Source organism: Gobius niger (assembly GCF_951799975.1).
Source record: "Gobius niger genome assembly, chromosome: 17".
In the NCBI taxonomy this organism is placed as follows: Eukaryota; Metazoa; Chordata; class Actinopteri; order Gobiiformes; family Gobiidae; genus Gobius; species Gobius niger.
The window spans coordinates 17,617,462-17,643,548 of NC_136868.1; the positions used below are offsets into that span (position 1 = coordinate 17,617,462).

The window sequence follows — 26,087 nt, forward strand, 5'->3', positions numbered from 1 at the left end:
GTGTTTGAGTGGATTTGTCTCACACCAACACCAAAAGTAAACTGACTTATGAAAAAGGCTTTATTTGTGTAGGAAACATAGAAGAACAGCCCACTTTTTAGAGCAATTGTTTTCTAAAAATGCAAATGTTCAATATATTTCCGTGGCTACAAATGAATCATTCAAGGCAGAATATCAAAGTGTAGAAAAACCAGCATGTTGGTGAGCCCTTCATTGAGTAGTGTAGGAATAGAGTCTTATTGCTGTGCAATCATGCTACAGAAAATGTATGTAAACAGCGTTCAAATACATCAAAAACACTTGTACAATAACCAAAACTACAGAAAGTCAAAATCCATCTCAATCGTGTGTATTCATCAGTGAAATCACCTTGTCCTTTAAGCGAGTGTTACATTTTCCATTCAAGAGAATGTTGACATCTATTCAATGTATTATCAAAACTATGGATACAAAGTACTTCAAATGCCGACAGTTAAATTATACACAGATGACTGTAAAAGTAGATGATCTATTGATAATAAACAAAAATACAGAAAATGTTCAATCCCTGGTGATACAAAAGGCACTTCAGCAGAAAGTGAATCCATAAACTGTGGCAGAGACACTTTTCTCTGCATGACGGAGGCAGAACTCCGCACTGTGCAATTACTTTGACAGCCCATTCTCCATTGTTCTAATAAATAGGAGTTGTGCTTAAAATGCTGTTTTAAACTTTCGCTAAATTAAAACATTCTAGTTTTGAACTGACCACTTTATATTTTATACTTCAATATCAAAGGGTAAAATAAATAAAATCACGTCCCTGTCTGACAGGCTTCGAAAACCATGCATACATTTTTACACCTTTTTTTTGTTTTTTTTTGCAAATACAAATCATATGAGTCCAGATTCCCCCAATAAAAAGCGAAGGGTCAAACATAAAACAAAACCAATTGATAAAATCAGTTTAAAGATATTAAAAAAAGACTTCTCCTGAGATTTCTCATAAAGTGCATAATGCCCTGAGAGAGGACACGTCTGCAGCTTCAGGGAAAGTCACTTCCGTCATAAACTATGGGCTGCTCCATGGTCAGATGATAAAAAACCTTTTTAGAAATAAACCTGTTGAGACATTTTTGATTAAATGCAATATTTGTGATTAAATATCAACAGAAAAAATTAACCATCCGTGAATTAAAAGCTGAATGTAAACTGTCATACCGAGAAAAGGAGTTGTCAAAGATGAGGGTGTAAAGACCGGGCTGTCGCACTTTCAGTTGCCCCTGAACTGTCTCTTTGTGGGAATTACAGCGAGTGAGAGGAATCAGGACCTGAAAGGAGAACAGAAACAACCGCTGCGTGAAAAGGTACAGTTATATAAAATACACAGCAATTATTTTTATGTTCACTCAGCTGATGTAAAGATATTTAATGAATAACAGGAAACAGAGGCAGAATGTGTAAGATAAAACATTTACAGCTGTGACATTATAAAACTCAAAGTAAAAGTAAAGCTCTGGCCACCTGCTGTTTGAGGTTTATAAAATACATAGAGGTGTCTCAGCAGGGGGTGAGCTTGCACAGCAACAGCCGATTGTTATGGGTAATACCATAAAATGATAAAATCAATTGTTCTTTTTCCTTGATTATATAGTAAAAAAAAGAAACTCTGAGTGTTTTTTGAGGTTATTCAATTTCTCTATTAATGAATAGCCGGTAGCTACTAAATTAATTTCAGCCATGTAATGTTGTTCCAGCATTAAAAACAGACCCAATGTTTTGTTCTGTTTCATTCATGCATGTCTGAGTTAAATCTGTCTCTTTCATAAGAGTTCATAACGTTTGCCTCCGACCTGCTGTCATGGGATGCTGGTCTTTTTTTGTTTTGAAAGCCCAGCCTCACCAGACTCAGAGCTAGACAATAGGACACTTAAGTGTTTCGAAAAGTCAGCACATGGTGAAAAGGGGGGGATGCGGGGGAGAAACATTCATCAAATTGTCAGAGCTGGGACTCAAACCCACAACGTTGAAAACAAACCAGTGTTTCAGCCAAATGTGCAGCAGCCTTAATGCCAGACTGTTGTTTGCCTTTTGATGTTATTCCATTTAGTGCAATTTGATTCCTTATATTGTAGTCCAATTGTAATGTACATTTGAAACATGTCTTTCCATACCTTTGACTGTTCTATGGGAGCGTCGCTAGATTCTCGATGAACCACACTAAAAGAAATGCTTTTCGGCTCAGAGGAAAACACCCAGCTGATGGTCGGTCCGCAGTCACAGACAGTAAGAGTTATCACACTGTAGTTGCTGGATTTGATAAAGATCTCCCTTGAACCACCGCCAAATTGTGAAATATCTTCAATGCTGAATGGAATAGCCATCCTGTGATTACAACAAAAGGAAGTTACTACATATGGACTAAAACTAAGGGTTCGTAAGGTCGTGAGACGTACGTGACTTCTCCAGATTTGAGTAGATTGATCTCTGAATCCTGAACCGTTGGAACATGGTCGTCTGCATCCTCTGGGGTCGCATCACCTGTGCTGCTGCAATAAACATTTAGAATGATGTAAAATATAATAGATAAGAAATACAGACGCATGAAAGTCGCTAAATGAAGTTAAAACAATGTGATATAAACTAATCACTGTTATTCAACACAATAAATAAATAAATTAGATGCATTTATTGTGAAACGTTTGGTAATTTAAATAAAAACCTGAGAAAAGTGTTTGTGATGAGATTTGAAAAAACGTCCTTGACCTTTATGGGGTTCAGTTCGAGGGGTGCAGCTTTTTCATTTAATTGAAGCGAGACTCACATGTTGAGTAGTCTGGGAGCCTGCTCTCCGTCCAACGAGCCTGCTGTGGTTTGAGAGGCAGCGTCGCTGTCGTAAACACTGTGCACTTCCTCTTCTGTGATAATGTCGAACACTCCGTCGTCAGATTTGTTGGCAGGGTCTGAAACTGAAGGGAATAAATGCATTCATAATGACATTGTGTTGTTTCACAGTGTTTTTGATTTTCATTTTATTCTGTTTCATGCTGACTTTTTACAGGGACTACACAGTGTAAAAAAAGTATTTTCCTCCCTTTACATGTTTCAGCAATGTCCTAATGTGTAGAATGAGCCCAGACCTTTTCACCACAACTGCCACTAAAATCCTGCACTGTCACTCAAAAAGGTGTTAATTCAGGTCCCAAGTGCCGTCATGCACGAGCTTAATATAGAAACTGCAGTTACACGTAAGACCACCTTGCATCTAGTCCCTTTAACTACTACGTACAGCGTAGTTTTGGTATTTCTTGTAATAGAACTTGCTATAATATACCTAATGCCTCCAGAATTAAGTTACCATAATTTTTTTATATAAAAAAAACAATCAGTAAAGAATGCCAGACCTGTTGCACAGTGAAACAAGAAACAGACTTAAAGGGATATTTCAGGATTTTTTACATAGGGCCTCATTGCCTAGTTATCCAGAGTGTTGATGATTTCAGGATTTAAAAATAAATAAAATAAAAAATATTCATGCAGTGCTTATATTTGAAGAGTTTAGTGGGGCTAGGCTAGTGCATGTCTATGGTAACTATTGCCTGCATTAAAAACCTATCCAAAATCGGGTAGTTGTCCAAATGTTGCCATATCTAATTTGTAGAAAGCTCCTTTGTGAATTCCACGTGTGGTAATGCCGGTAGCAGGTAAACAAACTACTGTAGATCCGGTAACCGAGCAGATCACTCCACCGCTGCGTAGCTTACAACCATGAAGCTTATGCTGCTGAAATATAAGTTCTTTTATGTGCAAAATGGTTATATTTAAAACATTATTCAGTCAACACAGACATTTATATGTGTAGTCTGATGTTATAAGTGATTTGCCTCAGATGCACTGTGCTTGTTTCAGACTGTTTTTAAGGGAGGCTACTAGTTACCATAGACATGCACTAGCCTAGCACTATGAAGTAAAGTAAATACATCTCCAGAAATCAACAACACCCTGGATAACTAGGAAATGGGGCCCTAGGTCAAAAATCCTGAAATATCCCTTTAAAAACAGTAACAGCCAGAGCCAATAATTGCTGCTCTTACCTGTGACTCTGGGAGTGGGTTTGTATGGGGTAGGCTCAGGACTTGGCTGGGGTTTCGGGCCAGCATCAGGCGCCTGTGTTTCTGAAGGACTCAGCTCTGCCTCTGTGAACCTCTCCACGACTGCGCTGTGTTGGTTGTAACATTCCTTACAACAGCGCTCTTTCTTCCCGCTCTGCTTTGTCATGACAAAGTTGTTGCTGCAGTAATAGCAGAAGATGCGACCACAAAGTCTAGACAAAGGGACATTTTTTTTTTGGTCAAAATTGTCATCACCGATACCCAATATAACACATTGATCTAAAAGCCACCTGCAGTGATGTCTGCGCAGCCACCAGGTGAACTGTCCCTGGCAGCCGAGGCAGTGAGTGGCCTCTTTATCCATCAGCCACCAGCGCTCCTCAGACCGCAACTTCTGTTCAAACTCCAGGGCATCTGTCTTCTGCCACAGAGTGTCTTTGTCCCTATAAACAACATCTTTATGTAGGTTTTAGACATTCTAAGAGTGAAGTTAAGTCACAGTCTACAACAGCCAAAATACTACAAGCAGACTTAAAGAAAAACATGATGAAACAAGTACATGCGCAACCAACTCTCAAACATACACTGCAAACATCAGTGGCTTAAAAACCTTCTCTATTATAGAAACACATCTTTTAGAGCCTTTATATTGTTGTTATTAGGAGCAATAAAAAAGGTAGTGGTCCTGTAGATATTCAAACTTTGTGGTTTTATCTTTCAAACTCATGAATCAAATGTACGTACATATGGAAATGTACTCCTAAAGCCCTTTGTTTGTTTGCATGTTTATTAAGTTGTTCAAAATTCATTCAAAATTCATTCATATTTAATACTGAACTCCTTATCCACGCGGACCATGACATTTAGGTTTCTTAAACAAAGCCTTACCTAATTAACTCAATAAGCCGCTCCTCCAGAATGGTTTTCGTTCGGTTAAGGTCGTCAATCTCAGCGGACATCTTCAATACCTGGCTTTGCTTGTCGAGTTCTGCTGCCTCCAATTTGTGCTTTAATTCATCACACAGAGCTTGTGCAGTCACGTGGGCATCTTTAGTACTAAAGGAAATCAAGAACTTTGTTGGTGATTACATTGGAAAACAGCTTATAATTGTCTTTACCTGCTTGCTTCATGTTTAAGTTGTTGAATCTCAGTCTCAATGTCCCGAACAGTGGTTTCTGTTTTAGTGATGTGAGCATCTTTCTCACCGGTCAGCTGCTGGTATTGCTGATTCAAACCCTATCGAGAAAATAAATAGAATAAAAACTTCTTGTGAATCTACAGAAGGTTTACAACTCCAATAATGTTTTACTAATTTCCTTCTGTAATTATCAAGGCTTGGGACTGGCAGAGGGAGGATACGTTGGCTATATATAGTAAATGAAACAAACAAAATACAAACACATCGCTAAATTCCCTTTCTTCACTTTATTTCTTATAATGATGCAAAACTAACCTCTAATTCCGAGACTTGTTTCCGTAAACTCGAGACGCTCTGTTGCTCTTCCTCAAGCTGCATCCTCATTTTGTCGAGTTGTTCTGTTAAACTCTGCGATAACAGAAGAGCCACCAGACTTACAGTAATTGCAGGGGAAGAATAACTAAAGGCCACAGACGAACTATGTGTCTCACCTTTAATTGCACTTGGTGATTCATACTTTCTGAGCTCATCTGAAACTTCACTGCCTCCACTTCCTCGCGGCTGTAGTTTTTCAGACTTTGCACTTGTTTGTTGGCTTTCTCCAACTGCTCCTGTAATTCCTTCATTTGTCTGGGAAGCTGCTCCATCTGCGCCAGCTCCTCTTTTAGGTTACTGTTCTCTTCTCGTAGTTCATCCATGCACTCGCCAAACCGTTCAACCTCCTTTTCAAACTCCTCTATCCGTACCACATCTGCCGCCCAGTGCTCGTCGGCTTCTTCCTTTTCAGCGCTGAGCTTGCAAATTGTCATGCCCATCTCTGCCATCTCCGTGTTCACCCGGTGCAGTCCTTCCCTCGTCTCGCTGCTTTCTAAAATCAATCGCTCATTTTCGGTTTTGAGCACGGCAACCTCTTCGCGAACAGGGGTGAGTGTCGAGGCCAACTCAGCACTGGTAGCCCTTTCTTTGTCCCGCTCCTTGATCAAAGCCTCCTCTTTGTTTTTGCACTCCACCAGCTCTGTTACGTGCTTCTGGTTTAGCTCCTCGATTTGTGCTTTAAGTTTTTCCGTCAGCGTCCTCAGCTCGTTTTTCTGGGCCTCTGCCATTTCCATTTGAGCGTGTGATTTTTGTTTTTCTTCTTCATTTCTCTGCACCTTGACTCTGAGGTCGAGTATCTCTGCTTGCAACCTGGATACTTCCTTCATACGCACGTCCAGCTGTCCTTCGACCAGATTCAGTTGACTAGTCACTTCCTGGTTTTCTTTGGCTTGGACTGTGTTTCTCTCAAATTGTGCTTTTTCGATCACCTGTTTCTCAGAAGTGACATGTTCAATCATCTCTGTTTGTCGAGCAATCGCAGCCTCTGCTGCGGCTTTAGCATTTTCTAGCTCTTTCTTATTTGTCTCTAAGGTTTTCACATTTCGCACTAGCTCGCCCAGTTCCTTTTTCGTCTCCTGCAATTGCAACTCCTTGGTTTGAAGTTGATTTTGTAAAACCTGCTCATTCTTGCGTGAAGCATCCAAGTTCTTTTCCAAATCACTAATCTGCCCGTGCACGCTTTTCAGATCCGCTTGCATGCGACTGAGAGCGGCTTTTACAGTTTCTTGCTCTTCTCTGAGTGCCTGGTTCTCCTGTTCTAAGTGTTTGGCTGTGGTCTCCGACGTCTTGGCGGACATATTTGCACGCTGGAGGCTTTCATCCAGCTGCCTGTTCTCCTCGCGTAGCCGCTTTTCCTTCTCGTCCACGGTCATCTTGGTGTCGTCCAGTTGACTTCGCAGCTGTTTCTCGGAGGCTCTTAAAGCAGCTAACTCGGCCTCCAGCTCGGCTCGGTTTCCTATCATCTCCTTCGTGCGTTCTTCGCTTTTCTTCACTGTCCCCATCAACTTCTCATTAAGTTCCATTAGGTTTCCACACTGTACTTTATACTCTTCAAGCTTTACCGCATGGTCCCGGAGATTCACTTCAGTATCAGCAAGGATAGCAACAACCTTCTCCTTGTCTGCGGTCAGGATTTTATTCTTGGTTTGTAGCTGCTGTAGCGTATTGTTGCTGGTGATCAACTCTGTATCTTTTTTCTCAAGTTCCTCTTTGAGTTCTTTTTCAAATTTAATCTTCATCATCTTCATTTCACTTTCCTGTTTTTCTACAGTTTCCTGGAGATCTGTGAGCTGCATCTGCAGATTACTCGTCTCCTTCTCGTTCAGTGTCAGGGCACCTTGTAGCTTACTCGATGCAGTTTTTTGCTCATGCAACTCCGCTTCCAATTTTGCCTTTGATGTAGTGACCTCTGCTAGCTTTGTTTCACCATCCTTCACAGTAACTGCCTTTAGCTTTAGCTCCTCTTCTATTCTTTCATTCAGTCTCTTCTTCTCCTCCATCTCAACCACAGCGTCCATCTTCCCTTTCTCTGCCTCTTTTAACTTGTCTAGTAGCTCATGTATCTTTTGTGCAGAATCAAAGTAGCTTGCTGCCTGGTGACCTTTCTCATCCAAAACTCCATCTAACTTGGCTAACAGCTCTATGTTCTTGGCCTCAGCAGTGGCTAATTTCACCTCAAGCTGCTGTTGTTCGCTCTCTCTGGCCTTCGCCGAGTGTCTGAGTGCTTCCATTTCCCTGGATAGCGTCTCCTCTCTAGCTTTGACACTTTTGAGTTCGACTTGCTGGTGCTCTTGGGCAGTCAGGGACATGTCTAGTTGCCTCTGGAGGTCTTCTACCACCCCTCTGAGATCACCCTCCTCTTCTGCCATTTGGTTGATTTTACTCAAGAGCTCTCGCTGCTTAAGCTCCGACTGGTCCAGCTCGAGGCGGAGGTCATCGATGGCGCTGGGGTCTTCACTGCATGGGGGCAGGGACTCGTTCAGATCGTTGAGTAAACCATGACCATAGTCAACACTTGGGGAGAAATCGCCTGGTTGCTACATAAGAAGAAGAAAAAAACATAAAGTGAATGATCGACTGATGGTGAATTAGGATTAATAAAATAAATCATTAACCTGTGAGTAGTTGCTGGCCAAACTGTTAATGCTGGAGCTGCGACTTGGTGGTTTCCATGTATGGCTGGGGGAGTTTGCGTTCAAAGCCCTTCTGTTGATCAAAAAGGAGGATATCGCATCAATTATTTTCCAATGCATGATAACTTCAAATATTAACTACCTAGCAAATATTTAAATAGCTTTCCTCTTCTACCTTGTTGCTACATTACTCACTAGCAGGGCAGGGTACTGTTAAACAATACCAGTATGGTATTGAGAGAAAATAGGCTTAGGTATAACTGGTGTCAAAAAAATGTAAGTATCGAGAGCAGGTAACGAAAAAGAAATATAAGATCTTTTTATTCAAGTTCAAGTTATCAAAATGTAATCAAGTGAAAGACAAATAAAAAAAGAAAAAAAAAAAAGAAAAAGAGCTTTATTTATAGCGCCTTTCACAGACATGGTCACAAAGCACTTTACATGAGACAATTGGAAACCAGTGGAAAAATAAAATTTATATGGGCTAAATTGGGCAAAAAAAAAGTAAAAAAAGAAAAATTGTGAATCTTCTTTTTTTAAAGGGAAGTTGTTAAAACTAAGTATTTTCCTCCCCCTACATGTTCCAGCCATGTCCTAATGTGTAGAATGAGCTCAGACCTGCACAACTGCCTCTAAAATCCTGCACTGTCACTCCAAAACGTGTTAATTCGGTCCGAATTGTCATGCACGAGCTTAATATAGAAGGTGCAGTTACACATATGACCTGAGGTGGCAGTAGTGAGCATAAAATGACTAACTTGCATCTAGCCCCTTTAATGGGAGAATTGGGGTAAAAATGAAAAAAAAAAAAGGGAAAGTTTAAGGATACATTTTGGGAAATTTGGGAAAAAAGTAAGAAAAACTTGGAAAGTGCCCTTTTGTAGTTAAAGGAAGTTTCTTGGTTTCACCTCAGACAAATGATACAAATGCAAGATGAAAGGAAATGGAAGGAAAAGGAATAAATTAAAAGAAGCAATCCTTGATTTTTACATTTTCTGTTATTGGAATAAAATTTGTTTTGTCCTTTATATGGTAAAAGCAGACATTCCAAAAAATACTGTTTTAAATCTTTTAAACAGTCATAAAATGTCAGGCCAGTAGGCATATTTTACAGTGAAGTGACAGTTTTCCTCCCTGAAAGTTGTGAAACCTGGTTTAAACTCAGTCCCTGTGATGAATTTTGATGTTGTAAATGCATTAGGAAAGTTTGAAATGAGCGACTTGATATAGCAATTTGAAATTAATCAGGTATAGCTCCTTCATAAGCTTATATAGCTCCATTATAAATCTGTGGGCTGAAAGTATTTACCTGGTAAATGTGGGCCAGGCGGCATCAAGGTCATGACCTCTGGATGCCACGTCAAACTGCACATCATTGAGCTCATACAGATGATTGATGATGTCGACGCTGAGATGAGACTTCAAGAAGGGGCTCCGTGTGAAGTACCAGTCACTGAGAGGAGGAAGAAAAGGTAGAGTCGGTTGAAACAGATATTCACGAGTACTGTGAGATTAGTCTATATTAATAATCAGTACCTCGTCGTTCTCTGGTTCATTAAACACTGTTGCAGAGTGTCTGCCAGTCGCTGGTGTACGAGAGAGTAACGAATAAAGGCACGTCCTTTTCCCAGAGATGTTTTTAGCTGTTAAATTAAAAGGTACATTGTTGTTCATAATTATCAAACTAAATACTGTAGTGAGAATGACAAACTATCGGATATGTGTCCTACCTCACTGATGGATTTGACAAAGCGGATCCCATCATTTGCTCCTTTAATCTTGGCCAGGCAGTCGACAAAGTATTCCCAATAATCTTTCTTTGTGCCAAGGAGTGTGGTTTTCTCCTTTTGACCAAACTAAAAACACAGCAGGATTTCCAGACTCAACTTAAACCATTCATTGCTTTTAAGCCCAATCATCTACACAAATATAAGTTGAATCTACCTGTAAGAGGTATTCCAGTTTGTACGAGAACTTGTGCAGGTTGGTGCTGTCATCTGTGATGGGCTCTCCACTTTCCCGGTACTCCTTGGCTAATTCTGCAACAGACTCTGAAAAACAAAGGAACACAGTGACCGAAAAGCCCTTATGCAGCGTCAACAGTGTCAAATGAAGCACATGACAGAAGAACATCATGACACACACAATGGATTAAATCATATCATTGAAAAATCATTGACTAATTTCACACGCTGGACTCAAAATGGCAAACAGCACATCACATTCCTTTTACAATGCAGCTGGCCCATAAAAACTCACACTTGCCTCGTATCCATCGTAAAAACTGGAAGGACACCTGTGACGGGTGAGCTCTCAGTGAAATCTTCCTCTCTTTTTGCATGATTCTTGTCCTACAGCATGTTTTGTCTATTGCGCAGACTTCATGACAGCTCAACACTGGTCACTTCACTACACTGCTCATCGTGGTCATTGTGGCATTGACAGCCAGCCGTCCCAACGCTGTCGTCATTTCTATTCACATGCAAAGCCCAGCAGCCATAATGTTAGCGTACCGTGCAGATCTCTGATAATCCTCTGGAGTTGGCTCTCTCCAGCCGTAGCCCCCAACGCCATGGCCCCACCGCTGTCTCCTCTGGCCGCCGAGGGTCAAAGAGTCACAACCAGTCTACTGAATCAGAAGAACAAAATCATTCAGAATACAGAACACTTTAGTAGAGCTTCATGGTGATGGGGCATTTTCAAATCCACTTCTTATAAAGCACATTTTAACAAAGTTTCCAAAGTGTTGCACAGTTTTGATAATAGAAAGCATAAGAATTTCGAATTAAATAAATAATCAAATAAATAGAACAAACATATAAAATGAAGTTTGTTCTATAATACATAAAAGTGTCCAGTAGCCTATACAGCAAGAAACATACAGTGTCAGCTTGGATATTTAAAAAAGAATACGTTTCACCTTCACAACAATTTAGTTTACTAAACAACATAGTGAAATATGTTTTCAGGAAGTTGGGGAAAAAACTCCCGGACCCTTGGTTTTGGTTTCAAGTACAGATGAGCTTCTCCCGAATGAATTTAATGTCAAGCTATTGACGTACTTCAACTTCAAATATGAACAGCATCCTCTTAAATGTAAGCAATGACAAGGAAATAGTTGACTTTCACTTCTGTGCATTTAGACTCTGACATTATTTACGAGTTTATGGCTTAAACAACAATGTTGTCGCGGTAAGCGCCTTCAGTGCCGATCAAGAGTAGCAGTTTTTGCACTCAAAAGCGTGCGCTATATGTTACACAATAACAATAAAAGGAGAAAACAAACCTGCTGACATACTTGTTAAGGGTAAATCCATAACAATCCAAGACATTAGATAGCACAAAAACTTGTTGGTCTGCTTCTACCACATTGTCCTATCAGAGAGCGAGAAAGTAATCATGAGCCAATGAAAAATAGGTTTGTGGGCGGGACTTAGGAACTTGATAGTTTGGTTGAATAGTGGCGTAAACACTGGTGTCATGTGACCAGTGACATACATTTATTTCTACTGAGGTTATGTGGTCTTTATCCTTTTTGGCATAGAGCAAAAACAATATGAGATTTATTTTTGCAGGTTTGACAAAAACGAGAAGGGAAACAAGGAAAACACACTTTATTGTTACTCTTAAATAAAATAACCCAGATGTCATATTCTGTGGTTTACACTTCTGAGAAATAGGCCTAATCTCACAACCTATTTACTTCTCTTTTTCCATTTGACTTAGTTAGACAAGTGTTCCTGCTTGAGAGCAAGAATTATTCTGTGAATAAATGTGTAGTTAAACAATAGGCATATAATATAAATAATATTGGAGATCAAAATGTTAACATAGAGGGAGTGTAGTGCTGTGGAAGCTAGCTGTCAATAAATAAATGTATACTATGACAGCCGAACATGTTTCATGGTACACGCATAGGTATAAAATGGGTTGCACAGGGGGTTACCCCCCAATATTCAACCTAGCTAATGTAACTAATTGCTAATTGACTTTCGATTGGGGGGTGGTCCTTGTATTGGGGGGTGGTCCAAAATATTTTACCAAACGTTACGCCCTTGGTTAATGGTTTAGCTGAGACAGGGAACAGAAACCTCTCTCAGGTTTAAGCCATTCTATTTATGTTTGGACACAAGCAACAGCCATCTCATTGAGTAACAGGTGAGTTACGAACAAACCAGTTTTGGATGCACTTTGGATGCATTTATCTACTAATGTGTGCTTTTACTGAACTGATATCCAGATTCCTAATTTGGAAAAATGAGCATCTTTGTGACAACGGCTGAAATGAACGACACCTCATATGACCAGGTGCCTGAAGTGTGTGAGGTGTATGAGGTGGTTCACTTTGAATCCTTTGCCATCCCAGCTTTCTTTGCACTTGTCATAACCCTGAGCCTGGCTGGAAACATCCTAGTCCTCGTCATCTTGGCTGTGTACGAAAATGTCAAGTCTCTCACAAATATTTTTATCCTCAACCTGGCCATCTCTGACCTTGTCTTCACCACCGGCCTGCCGTTCTGGGCCTTCTACCACGTACACGGGTGGCAGTTTTCAGAGCCGGTCTGCAAAATCGTGTCCTTTGTCTTCTACATTGGATTTTACAGCAGCATCCTCTCCCTGACTGTGATGTCGATCTATAGATACATCGTTGTGGTGCAGAATTTCAGCGACTTGAGCAGCAGAAAGAGTCACACTGGGACATGGGTATCTGTCTGTATGTGGATGCTGAGCGTTTTGGCCGCTTTGCCTTCTCTTCTGCACTCTACCATCATCGATAGTCCTGATGGAGAAGAGGCTTCAAAGAGCTGCACTTATGAAACACATGTGTGGCAGACCGTGGCAACGTTACAGCAAAACATGTTCTTCATGGTTGCCTTTGCTGTGGTGGCCTTTTGTTACATTCAGATAATATCCAAGGTAAAACAGACCCAGCATAGGACAAAGAGCAGAGCAGTGAAGTTAGTTTTCTCCATTGTTGCTGTGTTCTTTTTTGGATGGATCCCGTACAATGTAGTCATATTCTTGAAAATTTTAGAAGATCTCTTAGTCCCGCCTTTCCACGAATGCCTCCCAGCAATTTATTTGGAGTATGCCTTTTGTATTTCTCGCCTCCTTGCCTTCTCCCACTGTTGCTTGAACCCTGTGTTCTATGCGTTTGTCGGAGTGAAGTTTAGGAGGCATTTGAGATCTTTGTTGTGTCTGTTTTGTGCTCGTAAAATTGTGGAGGAGCAGCCAGGGCAAGTGCAGAATCCAAACTCTCAAGGATCAATGTATTAGTGACTGTACAATTGTCAATGACCATTGGACAGTCTCTGACATTTCAGCAGAACACATGTAAAGTTGTGCTCAAAAGTGTACGTACCCTGGCAGAATTTTAGATTTTTTGTTGTGTCTATTTTTCAAAGAATATGAACACAATTTCTTTTTTTTTTCACTCATAGTTGTTGTGTAAAGCCAAAAGAAACCACCAAAATGGAAAAAAAAACTTTTAAAATGAAGTGCACCATACCTACTGTGAAATATGGAGGTGTTTCGCTGATGCTAGTGGCTCCAGCAGACCAAAGTGAAGGTCCCGTTAGTGCCATCTCAGTCTCCTGACCTCAATGTCAATGAACCACTGTGGGGAGAGCTCAAACATGCTGTTCATGCACGACAGCCCCGGAATACACAATACACAGTGTTAAAAACTGGGGTATGTAAACGAGTCATTTTGCTACTTTCTTTTTTCGTTGTCATTTTTCATTAATTTTTCTTGGTACAACAAAACACAGAATTTAGATAAAAAATAAGCTATAAAAGCTTTAAAACTATAAGATTTATTAAAAATAAATACATAAAAAAAAAAAATTCAAAATTATAATGTAAAAATCAACACAAATGACTTCACACAACCACTAACTATGAGTGAAAACAAACCTTTTTGTGTTATTGTTCATATTCTTTGAGGAATTGTTAAAAAAAATAATCTAAAATTGTGCCAGAGTATGTAAACTTTTGAGCACAACTGTAGCTCATAATTAGAAGCATTCAATCATTTTATATATTGTTTCTGGTATATTTGTGACAAGTTGTATACATATTTTTTTCTTGATAATTGTTTTCACTATGTTTTATAACAAGAATAAATGAGCTGTTAGCAGGTTTTGTGTAATTGTATTGGTAAACCTATTAACAGTGATAAGTGTCAACTATGGAAAATACTTGAAACCTAAAGGGCTCTAAATGCCGGGCAGTGGATTTATGTTCTTGAAAAAAGTCAAGAATCCAAAAGGTCAGTCATGAATAGTACATTTACATATAATTTTTTGGAATAATTTTAAAGAATAGTGTGGTAAGATGCCAGTTTGCTTTAGGATAATGGGGAATGAGGCCATAGTATTCAGGGTCAGCACAAAGAGTACAGCTGATTTTCTAACCCTTATCAAAGAGCCTCTGAAGTATGTAGCTAGTTATAAATTAAACAGAACAAAGGGGCGAGCCTTGGTTTTATAATCCACTTCCTTGTTCGATCCTTCCGTTTATGTTGTTTAGAGCACAGACACTTGAAAATCTCACAGACTGCCTTGAGAGGGCGGCCAATTTCCACGAGGAGACATCTGAGGTATTGTTCTTTGTTCTGTTTCGGATTTTGTTGAGAATCCAGGAGTGACCCTTTTGTTTGAGGTGAGAGATATGTTATGCAGATATACTGTGTTATGTTTCGGATATTTGTAATTATTTGACCAAATCTGCTTTTGTTTTAGATGAACATTTTGACCAATCTGTTGTGGACTTTGCATTTTCTTACCATGGCCTACAAAGTTAAAGGTTTTGCCGATGGTGATCTCACAGGGTCATGTGATTCAATGCTTGTTCATCATGAATCTAGAGGGGTAATGTTTCCCCCCCAAACTGATCCCATGCCATTTGAGGTTGAGCCTGTCATCACTGGTCCCAATTTAATCACAGGTACCAAAACAGTAAAAAATAAACAAATACTCTTTGCAATATTTGGTAACTCATATTTGGTAATACATTAAAAAAAAAAAATACTTTTACCATTGTGTAGTGACACTGAGAGGCAAAGATGCAACATTTAAAGGCTTTATGCTGGAGGCTCGGCATAAACACACGGATAGCATTGTTGGTAAATTTCTCATCCTAGAACCAGAAAGAACCCGGCTTTTAAATTGTAATGGTTTATTGGTAAGTACATTGATTAAAGTGTTTGTTTTTAATTAATTTGGAGAAAGTACTTCCCTGTGTGACCTTGTTACAGGACTCAGCTGTCAGTCAAAAAACTAATAATGACAAAAAGGAGGTTAGAGTCAGCTGGACGTCTGAAACTGAAGATCTGGACGTCATTTTCAGGTCAGTATAAAAGCAGAGGTGAAGAGCACTCAGCTACACCTAGATACTTGTGATAGCACTTCAGAGGAGTATTACTATACCACTACTTGCAGTAGGCCTCGAAGTAGGGTTTTTATTAGATATATCTAGATTTTACCCATTGTTTGTTTAATGAATTGCATCACTACTAAAAAATAAACGAGACCTGCGCTACTTACTCTTTACTCAAGTCAAATTTTTACCAAGGGTGTCATTATTTGATTCACGAAAAATTATTCAAAAGTATCATTGCTCTTATTGAGTGAAAATTTGGTTCACTTTGCCTGTCTCTTATTGAAAGTGTCCTGAAGTTTATACAAGGCAATTAATAATAGTATATTTGTCATCATGTTTCTAGGGCCACAGTTGTCCAGCAGTTTAGGACATTTTGGAATCCTGTCGATTTCCCCATTTCACTCAAACCAAGTACCACACCAGCTACTACAACTCCTACTACACTGGCCACGACGCCGAGTACAACAGAAAGTACTACAGAACCTCCAGATACTACAGTGAGTGTGACGCCCACAACCAAACTAAGTACAACAAAACACAGTGCGACAAGTATCTCCACAAGTATGTATATATCATCAATTCTATATCATAACCTATAAACAATGCTAGATATCTAATTGTATTTATGTTTCCAAAGCCACAATTACAGCCTCTGTCAGCAGCACCACAAAGCAGCACTTCAGGTATATTGACGGGGTAAGGACAGATATCAAGTCAAATGCATTTTGTGTTTTGTAGTATTGTCTCGTTATCTGAAACATCGGAGGTCATTTGGGTTGTGGCGACACCCAGTTAGTCATACACTGTAATGAGACAAACCCATATTAGAGTATAATGAGTGTTTGGAGGAATTTCACCTAAAATGTCCTGAAAGTCGAGTGATTACAACCATTAAATGGACAATACAGATACACGTATTGTTTAAAGGCATTTAGAACGTCGAGAGGCAGAAAAAGAGAAGTTTGACAATTTACTTTTGTTGTATCTGCATCATGTTTTTTATATGTTGAAATCATATTTGTGTGTTTTCTTTTTGTGTGTTGGAAACAGTATGTCCCTGGAGTCACATTTAGTGTTATTGTGGTAAGCATTGCTACTCTGCTTTCAAATCCGCAGTCTATTGATAAAAGTAATAAAATGTAATGACTTTTTTCCCCCACTTAGGCAGCTCCAGTAACATTAATTCCTTTTTGTCACCCCCAAAATGCAAAAAATCACATTATTAGAAAGGTAAAGGCCGACTGTTACCTATTACTTCAATGTTCACATGTAATAAATACATTGTTTTAACACAATTGAATCATAGTGGGTAAGAAGAGTTGGCAGCATTTTGTGTTTTGCACTGATCCTCTCTGCATTGATTGTGCTGGGGATTTTTGATGAGCCCATTAATGTAAGTGAAACTATTTGATATTTAATGCTGACTCAACAAAAAACTGAATCAAATGTTCCATATTTCAGCTGGAACTCCTCGCTCTGGGAATTGTGATGTCTGTGACTGGCATAGTAACCCTGGTTCTTGCCTTTATAGATATTGGACGCAGTCATGAATTGTAATGTCACCTTTTCTTCATGTTGGTCACAAGTGTTGTTCTATTGTTTGATCATTTATTTACAGTATATACTTTCAATAGGTGGACCCGATATGATAATGTTATGAAAGTTTTATTCCTCATCCAAAAAGCCTTTGCAAGTAAGAATGCACATCTTCAGTAGTTGCTTTACTGATGAGAACAGATTTAACTTGGTTTCTCTTTATTCCTGCCAGTTGCCTTTATTTACTGCGCTACCAAACATTGCCAGGGCTGGCTGCTGAAAGTGTTGATAGCCTTCACTCTATGGATTTTCCTGCAAATAGCATACATCATCATAGTGAAGATTTTGAAATTTACTGGCTCCGGAAACAAAAAAGGTGATTAAAAAAGGCAAAGTAAACAAAACAACACAAAACACTAAATCATTTAATTTTTGGAGATAATTAATTAATGTAGCGGTTCTCACCTTTCCAGGGATTGAGCGGATGCAAGAATCTAAAGTATGTGAATTCAGACATTGAATCCAGCATTTATTTGGCTTGTGTGTGGATTAAAGGCGGTCATGACGGCTTGTTTTTTCTTTTCCAGATGTCTGTGGCTGCTGTGATCATAACCTCATTCCTAAATATTGCTTTTTGTGTTGCTATAATCATTGGAATATGCCAGTGTTAGCATATACTGTATTCACTTTTTTTTTTAAAGTTTTGAACTTATGCACAAGCTGTAAATATATAAATCATAGCAGATACCAAAATATTATTTATTTAAAATTGTTGAAGAAACAGAATAAACAGACAGCAAATACCAAAAAGCAATTTCAGTGTGATTTCTCAACTATATACATAATATTGTATTAGTATTTACATATTTACATGTTAAGGCAAGTTCAGTTTTTTTCAGTTTTTTTTTTACACACACAAAAAACAAGCTTTGTATGATCAACAAGTCTTCACAGAATTTTTTTATAGAAAATAATAGGAATATTGTTAATGTTTCAAGCAGCCAGCAAATGATCAAATAAGTTTAAAACCTGGTAATCTAAAACAACAACAACAACAACAACACAATACTGCATAGTGCAAATACAACTTATCAGAAAAGCAGTCAGTCGATTGGAAATGAATTCAGAAGTTAAACAATAAGATTTCAAAGCAGTACATGTCATTAGATGAAAAACAATGCTCCATACAGCCAACCAAGGAAGAATATACGGCACATGGAACAGGAATGTTCATTTAATGATCTGAATGCATGTGTGCTTTGTCCATTTATTTATATATATAAAAAAGAACTTGTTATATCTATGATACTATGAAACATTTCTTGAATTTGAGATTTGATTCTGATTAGCATCCCTTCAGCTCTATATTATCTTCATATGCTACCGGCAAGATCAGATGTGCAATTCGACTCCACAGTCCACTAAACTTGTCTGCATCCATTTTATTGAATGCAGTTTCACTGCCCACAAACCTCTTTTCTACATGATCCCGTACCAACTCCTCTACTTCCTTAAGACTTTGTTGAGTGCTTAAGTCCTCCTCAGAGAGCAACACAGTGAACAGTATGAAGGCCCGTTTGTACGCGGCTGTCTCGTGGTCACAGTAGCGATAGAAGATAAGTGATGAACCGGGAGGAAGCTCCTCAAAGCGCTGAACCACAGATGCAAGTTTGTCACCTTCAAATGCTGCCTTCAGTTGGTTGTCAATGTCCATCTTGACCTGGTCACTGTCCAGGTTTGCTTGGCTGGCTCCGTCTATGACAACAACAGATGTGTTGAGGGCAGAGGAGAAGGCCGAGGCTATATTGTGCGCCAGACACTGCAGCGTCTTTTGGGCTCTCACACCAGCAGTCAAGATCATGCTGACTGGTTCAGTGGGGTGGGGATGGTCCAGGTGCTTTTGAAGGTGGATTCGGCTTCTCTTCCACAGCTCTGGACGTTGACTGGGGAAGCGCATCGCCACACGAGACAACTCTTCAACAAACAGTCCTGAGTTTGCAGACCTGGATGAATGTGTACTACCATCGTTAGTCCTCTGGAGAGTGGGAAGGTGTTTGGAAGCCAGGAGAAGTCCTGCACACAACAGCATCAAAAGGACCAGCTGCAAGAAATACCATAAGAAACCTGAAATAAGGTAAACAACAAATTAGTAAATTAGTGTTATTTGGATGTGATTAAAAGTTATTTTGAAAAAAGATGAATGTACCTTTCGATGAAGCTCCAGCGTTCTGGCGGGAAACAGGAGTTTTCTTTGTTTCTGTGTTACAAACAATGCATTTTTTAGGTGATGAAACCATTCCCAGAAGTTATCATTGTTTATAAGCCTACTTACCTTCCACCACACCAGCTTTGTGTGTTGAGGCATCAGTTGTGCGGCGTCTTGTTCCCGTCGTTGCCACAGATTTGGGATAATTTCTTGGGACATAGTGGTTCACTTTTGGTATTTCTGGAGTAAAATAAGACATTCACATGCAATGTTATTACATGAGAAATGTTCCTAATAACAAACCATACTGTATAATATACTACGCATAGTCGCATACTATATCATCATTCTTTAGCATTACCTGGGATATTGGACTCCATCTTTCTCTTGTAATCAGCCATGCTCGTGACTGTTGTGTGGTGTGTGCCATATGCTCTTTTGGAGGGTATAGTTGGTGCGGTGTGCTTTGATGGAGATGCATCTTTTTTCTTTGGTTTTTCCACTTCAAAAACATAAAAGTATGCAATAAAAACATATAAAACACAAATATAAAAATAAAATAACACCATTATTTATTATAAATGAATATGAAATGTTTAATATAATCACCTCGAGTTTTAGTGCCACTTTCACTTTCAAGATGACTCAGATTGCAACGCGGAACAAGCACTTCACATGGCTTCAAATGGACATCTCCCAAAGGACCTGGAACTAAGGCAAAACTTACAATGGACATTTTCAACAAATCCATGTTTACAGTTTAAGATTACAGACTAATAAGTACAAGCTTCGTTGAAACAGTATCTGGTCTCTTACCTGGAGGATAGTTTGGTTGTTGTAAAGATTGAATTTGAACATTTGTATCTTCACGTCCTCCACTCTCATCATGTGTTTCCATGGGTTCGGTATCATTTTTTGGAGGGCCTTGCGCAGCTCCTCCAGCCTGAAAATCTCCTGTCTGAAGGCAACTTTTCTTTGTATCGGCTTCTATATTTGAAAGGTGTCAGAGTTAGTAAAATTATTTGATGGATACAAGACAATAAATTGTAAGTTAAAACTAGCCAACCATCGTCATCTGAGCCTTTGTCGTTAGTTCCATTTACAGCTGGGACTTCAGGTTGGGGTCTTGAGCGCTTGTTGCCTCTCTTTAGTGGACCTCTAGGTGTTGGACCGTGGTTCACCGCTAGTAACAATGAGCGACAGTATTATCAGTATCAAAGCAAGTATACACGTTAACTACAGCAAACTCTATCACTAGGATGACAATTCGGATAAGAAGAAGTGGAGCTACAGTTAAAAAAAAAAAAAAAACATCCACACCAAACTGTCGAAGTGACATGTTACCTTGATCCCTAACTGACAGTGACTGCCGTGTTGAACGTCTCAGTTGACGTAAAGGGGCCGCCTCGGAATCTTCGGAGTCCATCATAAAACCAACTTGATACTTTAAAACCCCTTACCAACTATCACAAAACATAACGTTCGCACATATAATAAATGTCTTCTTCCCCGCGCATTACTTTTTTGGGGAAGTATTTTGACGTCGCTAACCGGAAAAGGGCTCTACAGCTTTTGTTGTCCCGATAGAAACAAGGAAGTGCGATGGTTCCGGGCAGTCGTCGGCTCTGCGGAAGTGGCTCGCTCGCGCTCTGTGTAGTGCTCTGTGTATCCTTCCTAAGGGCATAAAAGTAAGTGCTTTCGAGTTTGCTACAATTATTCATCAAACTTAAGCATCATAATACGGTGTTTCTAAACTATTAGCATGCTATCGTCGTTGCTTTTTTATTTTTCTTATACGTTAACGAAACCAGCTAGCTTGTTGTTTGTTATCGTTGAGGTAATAAACATTTTGGACATCAAATTGTTCATTTCTATTAGCTCGTTGACTTTCAGTATTTTCACAAATCAATCAGGCAATGAATCATTAATGGTGCAGGAACCTAACCTTGTTGTATTTTTTGCACATCCCGTTCTACCACATAGCAGCACACCTTGGGCGTACTTGACAAGTCATTTAAAATATTAGTCATGTTTTAGTATATAACGTTATATATGCGTATGTGTATTTATAGTGCGTGACGTTAGCTGTGTCAAATGTGCAACTCAGCTTGGACTATGAACTTGAGACTTTATGAGGAGAACTGAGTATAATCTCTCCTCCACAGCTATGACACAGAATCAAAGACTGTAACAAGAAATGGGTGATAAAGAGACAGAAGCACACCAGCAGGATAAAGGTATGTAAACTTCAGACATACATAAGTCCGTGACACAAGACAGCTTGGTCATACTATGTTGTCATTTTTTTATTTACTCAAATATAGATGTGACGGAAGTCCAAACACGGGACATTCATGCAGGTGATCTAGGTTCAAAGTCTGCGGCAAAGGTTTTCAAGAAGATATCTGCTTTGAACTAATATATTCCCTTATGTTTGTTTTCTAATTAATAACAGACACAAATGCTGCTCCTGATAACAAAGGTAATATAAAGAGGTTATAATTGTAATAAGCAGAACATTTATGTAACGTACAGTACAAATAACTTTTTTGGGCATGTTTTTGTTAGGGGATTCTCAACAAGAGGAGCCATCAAGAGGTGTGGAAAAATACGTTGAGTCAGCTTATGTTATTTATAATAATTGCTGTATGTTAACAATCAGTTTGATGTTGATAAACCAGATGGAGCATCAGTCCCATCCAATGAGAAAGCTGGAGTCAAGCCAGCTGTCAGTCCTGAAGAGACCGCTAAAACCAGTAACCAACTAATTACTTTTCTTTGAGAAAACTTACCACAGCATTTAAAATTTTCACAGTAAGTGCACAGTACACTTACTTTATGTATCTGTTTTTACCATATGAACAGATGAGCGTCTAGAGCCTGCAGAAAATGTTGCTTCAAAGAAGGATTTTGAAACAATTGGCTCTACATCCCAAGTACAGTCAACAACACCCAATTCTGATGTCCCATCTAGTGTTGAAGGTAATTTGACAGTACTTTGTATTTTGTTTTTCCACTTATTATATGTATCTGTTTTTACCATATGATCAGATGATGAAGGAACTCAAAATTGAGAATCAAGAGCCTTTGCCCGAAAAAGCACTTGCTGCTGCAGACCTTGAGTCAGTTTATGTTGTTTCTAATAATTGCTGTATGTTAACTATCAATTTAGATGATGATAAACCAGATGGAGCATCCGTCCCATCCAATAAAGAATCTGGAGTCAACCCAGCTGTCAGTCCTGAAGAGACAGCGAAAGCCAGTAATTATCTGACTTATCTTCTGCATTACTAATGATTTTTCTTTTAGAAAATTTACCACTGCATTTAAAATTTTCACAGTAAGTACACGGCACAATTATTATATTGATCTGTTTTTTCCATATGATCAGATGGTGAAGGAACTTTGAAATCAGCAACTGAGAATCAAGAGTGTTTGCCCCCAAAAGCACCTGCTGCTGCAGAACAAACCGTTTCAGAGAAGGATGTTGAAACAATTGGCCCTTCACCCCAAGTAGGGCCAACACCCAATTCTGATGCCCTACAAAAGGTTGAAGGTAATTTGACAAGGTTTTGTCACTTTTAACCTCTTACACCCCACCTGACACGAGAGCATTTTCACCAGTTCGGCATTACCCAAATCTAAAAGCTTCTCGACTGGAGAGTGACAGCGTAACGCCTCATTTGAAAGCTAAGACTTACAAACGTGACCATAACTGTTTTGTCATGTCACCACGCTTTTGCCACATTTTTGTTGCGTTTTAGTAGCATTTCCATCTCTTTTTTGGCACGTTTTTTCTGTTGCTTTTTCATTGCTTTTTGTTATTGTTTTTGGTCGTGTTTTCGCCACGTTTTTTTGTTGCTTTTCCAGCACGTTTTTTGACAGTCTTGTCGCTTTTTTAGTTCCGTTTTTTTTTTTTTTGTCACTTTTTGTTGCGTTTCCGTCCTTGCTTTCGTCGCGGGGAGTAAGAGGTTAAAGGTGTTTTATGGCTGTTAATAAAATGTTTTTTACTATAATTCTTTCTTATAGACATGGAAAAATATGTTGTATAGCAAAACCTTGAGTCAGTTTATGTTGTTTCTAATAATTGCTGTATGTTAACTATCAATTTAGATGATGATAAACCAGATGGAGCATCAGTCCCATCCAATGAAGAATCCGGAGTCAACCCAGCTGTCAGTCCTGAAGAGACCGCAAAAAACAGTAATTATCTGACTTAAATTCTGCATTACTAATTATTTTTCTTTGAGAAAACTTACCACAGCATTTAAACTTTTCACAGTAAGTACACGGCACAATTATTATATTGATCTGTTTTTACCATATGATCAGATGATGAAGGAACTTTGAAATCAGCAACTGAGAATCAAGAGTGTTTGCCCCCAAAAGCACCTGCTGCTGCAGAACAAACCGTTTCAGAGAAGGATGTTGAAACAATTGGCCCTTCACCCCAAGTAGGGCCAACACCCAATTCTGATGCCCTACAAAAGGTTGAAGGTAATTTGACAAGGTTTTGTCACTTTTAACCTCTTACACCCCACCTGACCCGAGAGCATTTTCACCAGTTCGGCATTACCCAAATCTAAAAGCTTCTCGACTGGAGAGTGACAGCGTAACGCCTCATTTGAAAGCTAAGACTTACAAACGTGACCATAACTTTTGTCACATTTTTGTTGCGTTTTAGTAGCATTTCCATCTCTTTTTTGGCACGTTTTTTCTGTTGCCTTTTCATTGCTTTTTGTTATTGTTTTTTGTCGTGTTTTCGCCACGTTTTTGTTGCTTTTCCAGCACGTTTTTTGACAGTCTTGTCGCTTTTTTAGTTCCTTTTTTTTTTTTGTCACTTTTTGTTGCGTTTCCGTCCTTGTTTTCGTCGCAGGGAGTAAGAGGTTAAAGGTGTTTTATGGCTGTTAATAAAATGGAAAAATATGTTGTATAGCAAAACCTTGAGTCAGTTTATGTTATTTCTAATAATTGCTGTATGTTAACTATCAATTTAGATGATGATAAACCAGATGAAGCATCAGTCCCATCCAATGAAGAATCTGGAGTCAACCCAGCTGTCAGTCCTGAAGAAACCGCGAAAGCCAGTAATTATCTGACTTATCTTCTGCATTACTAATGATTTTTTAGGGTGTTGTAACAATTGGCCCAACACCTATTGTTGCGCCAATACATGTCCCATCTATTGTTGAAAGTAATATTTTGTCATTTTTAAAGGTGTTTTATGGCTGTTAATTAAATGTTTTTTTACTATACTACTTTTCTTTCTTATAGGCAATAGACAAAGACTTTTTTGGCTATCCGTTGCATTAGTGGCTATTGTTGCAGTTCTTGTTTCATTTTTTGGACCGGACAAGGATCCACCTCAGAAGACAGATCTCCGCCAAATTGACATATTTCACCGTGAAATGGAAAATCTGAAGGTTAAATTCCCCAGTCAGCGTGAAGAGTTGTGGAAGAGAAGCAGGATCCATTTGCAAAGACATTTTCATATAAGCCAGCCCACTGAACCCGTCAGCATAATCTTGACTGCTGGTGTAAGGGCAGAGGGCACACTTCGCTGCCTGGCTCAGAGTATCGCTTCTGCCTTGTCCTCCGCTCTCAATGTTTCTGCCTTTGACTTAGACGGGGTCAGCAAATCCAGCCAGGACAGTGATAAGGTGAAATCAGACATTGACAGTCAACTCCAGAAAGCTTTTGAAGAGGGAAAACCAATTGCTGTTATTCACCGTTTTGAGGAGCTGCCTCCAGCGTCCACGCTGATATTTTATCGCTACTGTGATCATGAGAATGCAGCTTTTAAGAAAACATTTTTAATCTTCACAGTGCTTCTAGGAGAGGAGGAAGAGATTCAAGCAAAGATCCGTCTGAGTGAAGTGGAGGAGATGGTGACCGACCATTTACAGAAGAAGTTTCTTTCACATGGTCATCCCTCTGCTTTTGATAAAATGGACATTGACAAATATGGTGGACTGTGGAGCCGCATTTCTCACCTCATTTTACCGGTTGCAACAGAAAAAAGAATTGAAAAAACTCATCAGTGCTAACTCTTGCTCAACCAAGAACAATTTATATCTGCTTCAGAATTGCTTTTGCAATGGCATCAGGGAAAAGTAACACATTTTTAAATCAAGTTTGCACTTTTTTTTCTCTTAATCAAATGTTTTGTAATTTAAAATGTTTTAGTGTCTAATTGTTACATGTTTTAAAGACATAGTTTTAAATATTACATCGTTACAATAAACAATATCTGTCAGAACCATGTAATTGTGCCTTATACAACAATAAAAATCATGTTCAACTGCCACCACTTGATTTTCAATGTGCATGGTCATTATAAAATAACATGGTTAAAGACACATTGTTATTAGATTTTTAAGGGTACTAAATAGCCTCAACATCAGTGAAGAAATTAAAGGGGAAAACCCGGAAAACCCTCTTATTAGAAATTCATGCTATGGATGGAGTTTTGGGGCTTTTAAATCTGGGTTGAAGTTACTTAAAAACGATATCCACCGTAACCACCAGAGGGCAGCAAAAGTTCATAAACTGTATGGGACTCATGAGCACAGTCTTGCAGTAGCAAATGATTATCAATAGACTTTGATAGGTTTGTTAATAAAATTGTAATTTCATTGTCATTGCAAGTGTCTGCAATGTGCTTGAAAAACTGCTGCTGTTTAACTCCTCCTCATGAAGCCTCACGGACCCGCCTCTTGTCTGC

General features: G+C 39.0%; 4 protein-coding genes and 4 long non-coding RNA genes across 11 annotated transcripts; 5 read left to right on the plus strand and 3 right to left on the minus strand.

Annotated features, from left to right (window-relative positions):
• Window positions 1-87: 87 nt before the first annotated feature.
• fyco1a (FYVE and coiled-coil domain autophagy adaptor 1a) lies at window positions 88-11,610 on the minus strand. Of its 4 annotated transcripts, none has more exons than XM_079574576.1 (18): window positions 11,537-11,610; window positions 10,752-10,867; window positions 10,183-10,289; window positions 9,969-10,094; window positions 9,775-9,881; window positions 9,548-9,691; window positions 8,221-8,311; window positions 5,722-8,142; window positions 5,546-5,638; window positions 5,210-5,328; window positions 4,980-5,147; window positions 4,382-4,534; window positions 4,074-4,303; window positions 2,804-2,948; window positions 2,436-2,528; window positions 2,154-2,364; window positions 1,201-1,310; window positions 88-1,101 (listed from the first exon to the last, which is right to left on the minus strand). In XM_079574576.1, exons 2-18 carry the CDS (start codon window positions 10,810-10,812, stop codon window positions 1,026-1,028), a joined length of 4,455 nt encoding a protein of 1,484 aa, XP_079430702.1. In that variant the 5' UTR covers window positions 10,813-10,867; window positions 11,537-11,610; the 3' UTR covers window positions 88-1,025. The 4 variants fall into 4 exon arrangements, with proteins under 4 accessions (XP_079430702.1, XP_079430701.1, XP_079430703.1 ...); XM_079574575.1 differs by having other exon boundaries at window positions 11,525-11,609; XM_079574577.1 differs by having other exon boundaries at window positions 10,752-10,864; window positions 11,537-11,577.
• Window positions 11,611-12,322: 712 nt separating this feature from the next.
• On the plus strand, window positions 12,323-13,600 carry LOC306976608 (chemokine XC receptor 1-like). The gene is made up of 2 exons (XM_079574603.1): window positions 12,323-12,396; window positions 12,479-13,600. The coding sequence occupies exon 2, from the start codon at window positions 12,496-12,498 to the stop codon at window positions 13,513-13,515; it is 1,020 nt and encodes a 339-aa protein (XP_079430729.1). The 5' UTR covers window positions 12,323-12,396; window positions 12,479-12,495; the 3' UTR covers window positions 13,516-13,600.
• A 1,516-nt stretch (window positions 13,601-15,116) lies between these two features.
• LOC306976617 lies at window positions 15,117-16,132 on the plus strand. The gene is made up of 4 exons (XR_013793778.1): window positions 15,117-15,186; window positions 15,287-15,423; window positions 15,497-15,588; window positions 15,965-16,132. It is a non-coding gene; the product is annotated as an uncharacterized lncRNA (long non-coding RNA).
• Window positions 16,133-16,805: 673 nt separating this feature from the next.
• LOC306976616 lies at window positions 16,806-17,862 on the plus strand. Its single transcript, XR_013793777.1, has 7 exons — window positions 16,806-16,851; window positions 16,928-17,014; window positions 17,083-17,174; window positions 17,256-17,314; window positions 17,390-17,533; window positions 17,631-17,656; window positions 17,745-17,862. It is a non-coding gene; the product is annotated as an uncharacterized lncRNA (long non-coding RNA).
• A 624-nt stretch (window positions 17,863-18,486) lies between these two features.
• LOC306976610 (torsin-1A-interacting protein 2-like) lies at window positions 18,487-19,410 on the minus strand. Its single transcript, XM_079574605.1, has 2 exons — window positions 19,364-19,410; window positions 18,487-19,258 (listed from the first exon to the last, which is right to left on the minus strand). Exon 2 carries the CDS (start codon window positions 19,244-19,246, stop codon window positions 18,503-18,505), a length of 744 nt encoding a protein of 247 aa, XP_079430731.1. The 5' UTR covers window positions 19,247-19,258; window positions 19,364-19,410; the 3' UTR covers window positions 18,487-18,502.
• Window positions 19,411-19,490: 80 nt separating this feature from the next.
• Window positions 19,491-20,570, minus strand: LOC306976614. The gene is made up of 5 exons (XR_013793775.1): window positions 20,430-20,570; window positions 20,180-20,350; window positions 19,973-20,074; window positions 19,725-19,865; window positions 19,491-19,603 (listed from the first exon to the last, which is right to left on the minus strand). It is a non-coding gene; the product is annotated as an uncharacterized lncRNA (long non-coding RNA).
• Window positions 20,571-21,538: 968 nt separating this feature from the next.
• On the plus strand, window positions 21,539-22,126 carry LOC306976615. The gene is made up of 4 exons (XR_013793776.1): window positions 21,539-21,600; window positions 21,819-21,845; window positions 21,932-21,961; window positions 22,045-22,126. It is a non-coding gene; the product is annotated as an uncharacterized lncRNA (long non-coding RNA).
• A 2,215-nt stretch (window positions 22,127-24,341) lies between these two features.
• On the plus strand, window positions 24,342-25,531 carry LOC306976438 (torsin-1A-interacting protein 2-like; the record flags this gene model as incomplete). The annotated part of the gene is made up of 2 exons (XM_079574367.1): window positions 24,342-24,450; window positions 24,677-25,531. 2 exons carry the CDS (start codon window positions 24,342-24,344, stop codon window positions 25,408-25,410), a joined length of 843 nt encoding a protein of 280 aa, XP_079430493.1. The 3' UTR covers window positions 25,411-25,531.
• Window positions 25,532-26,087: the final 556 nt, after the last annotated feature.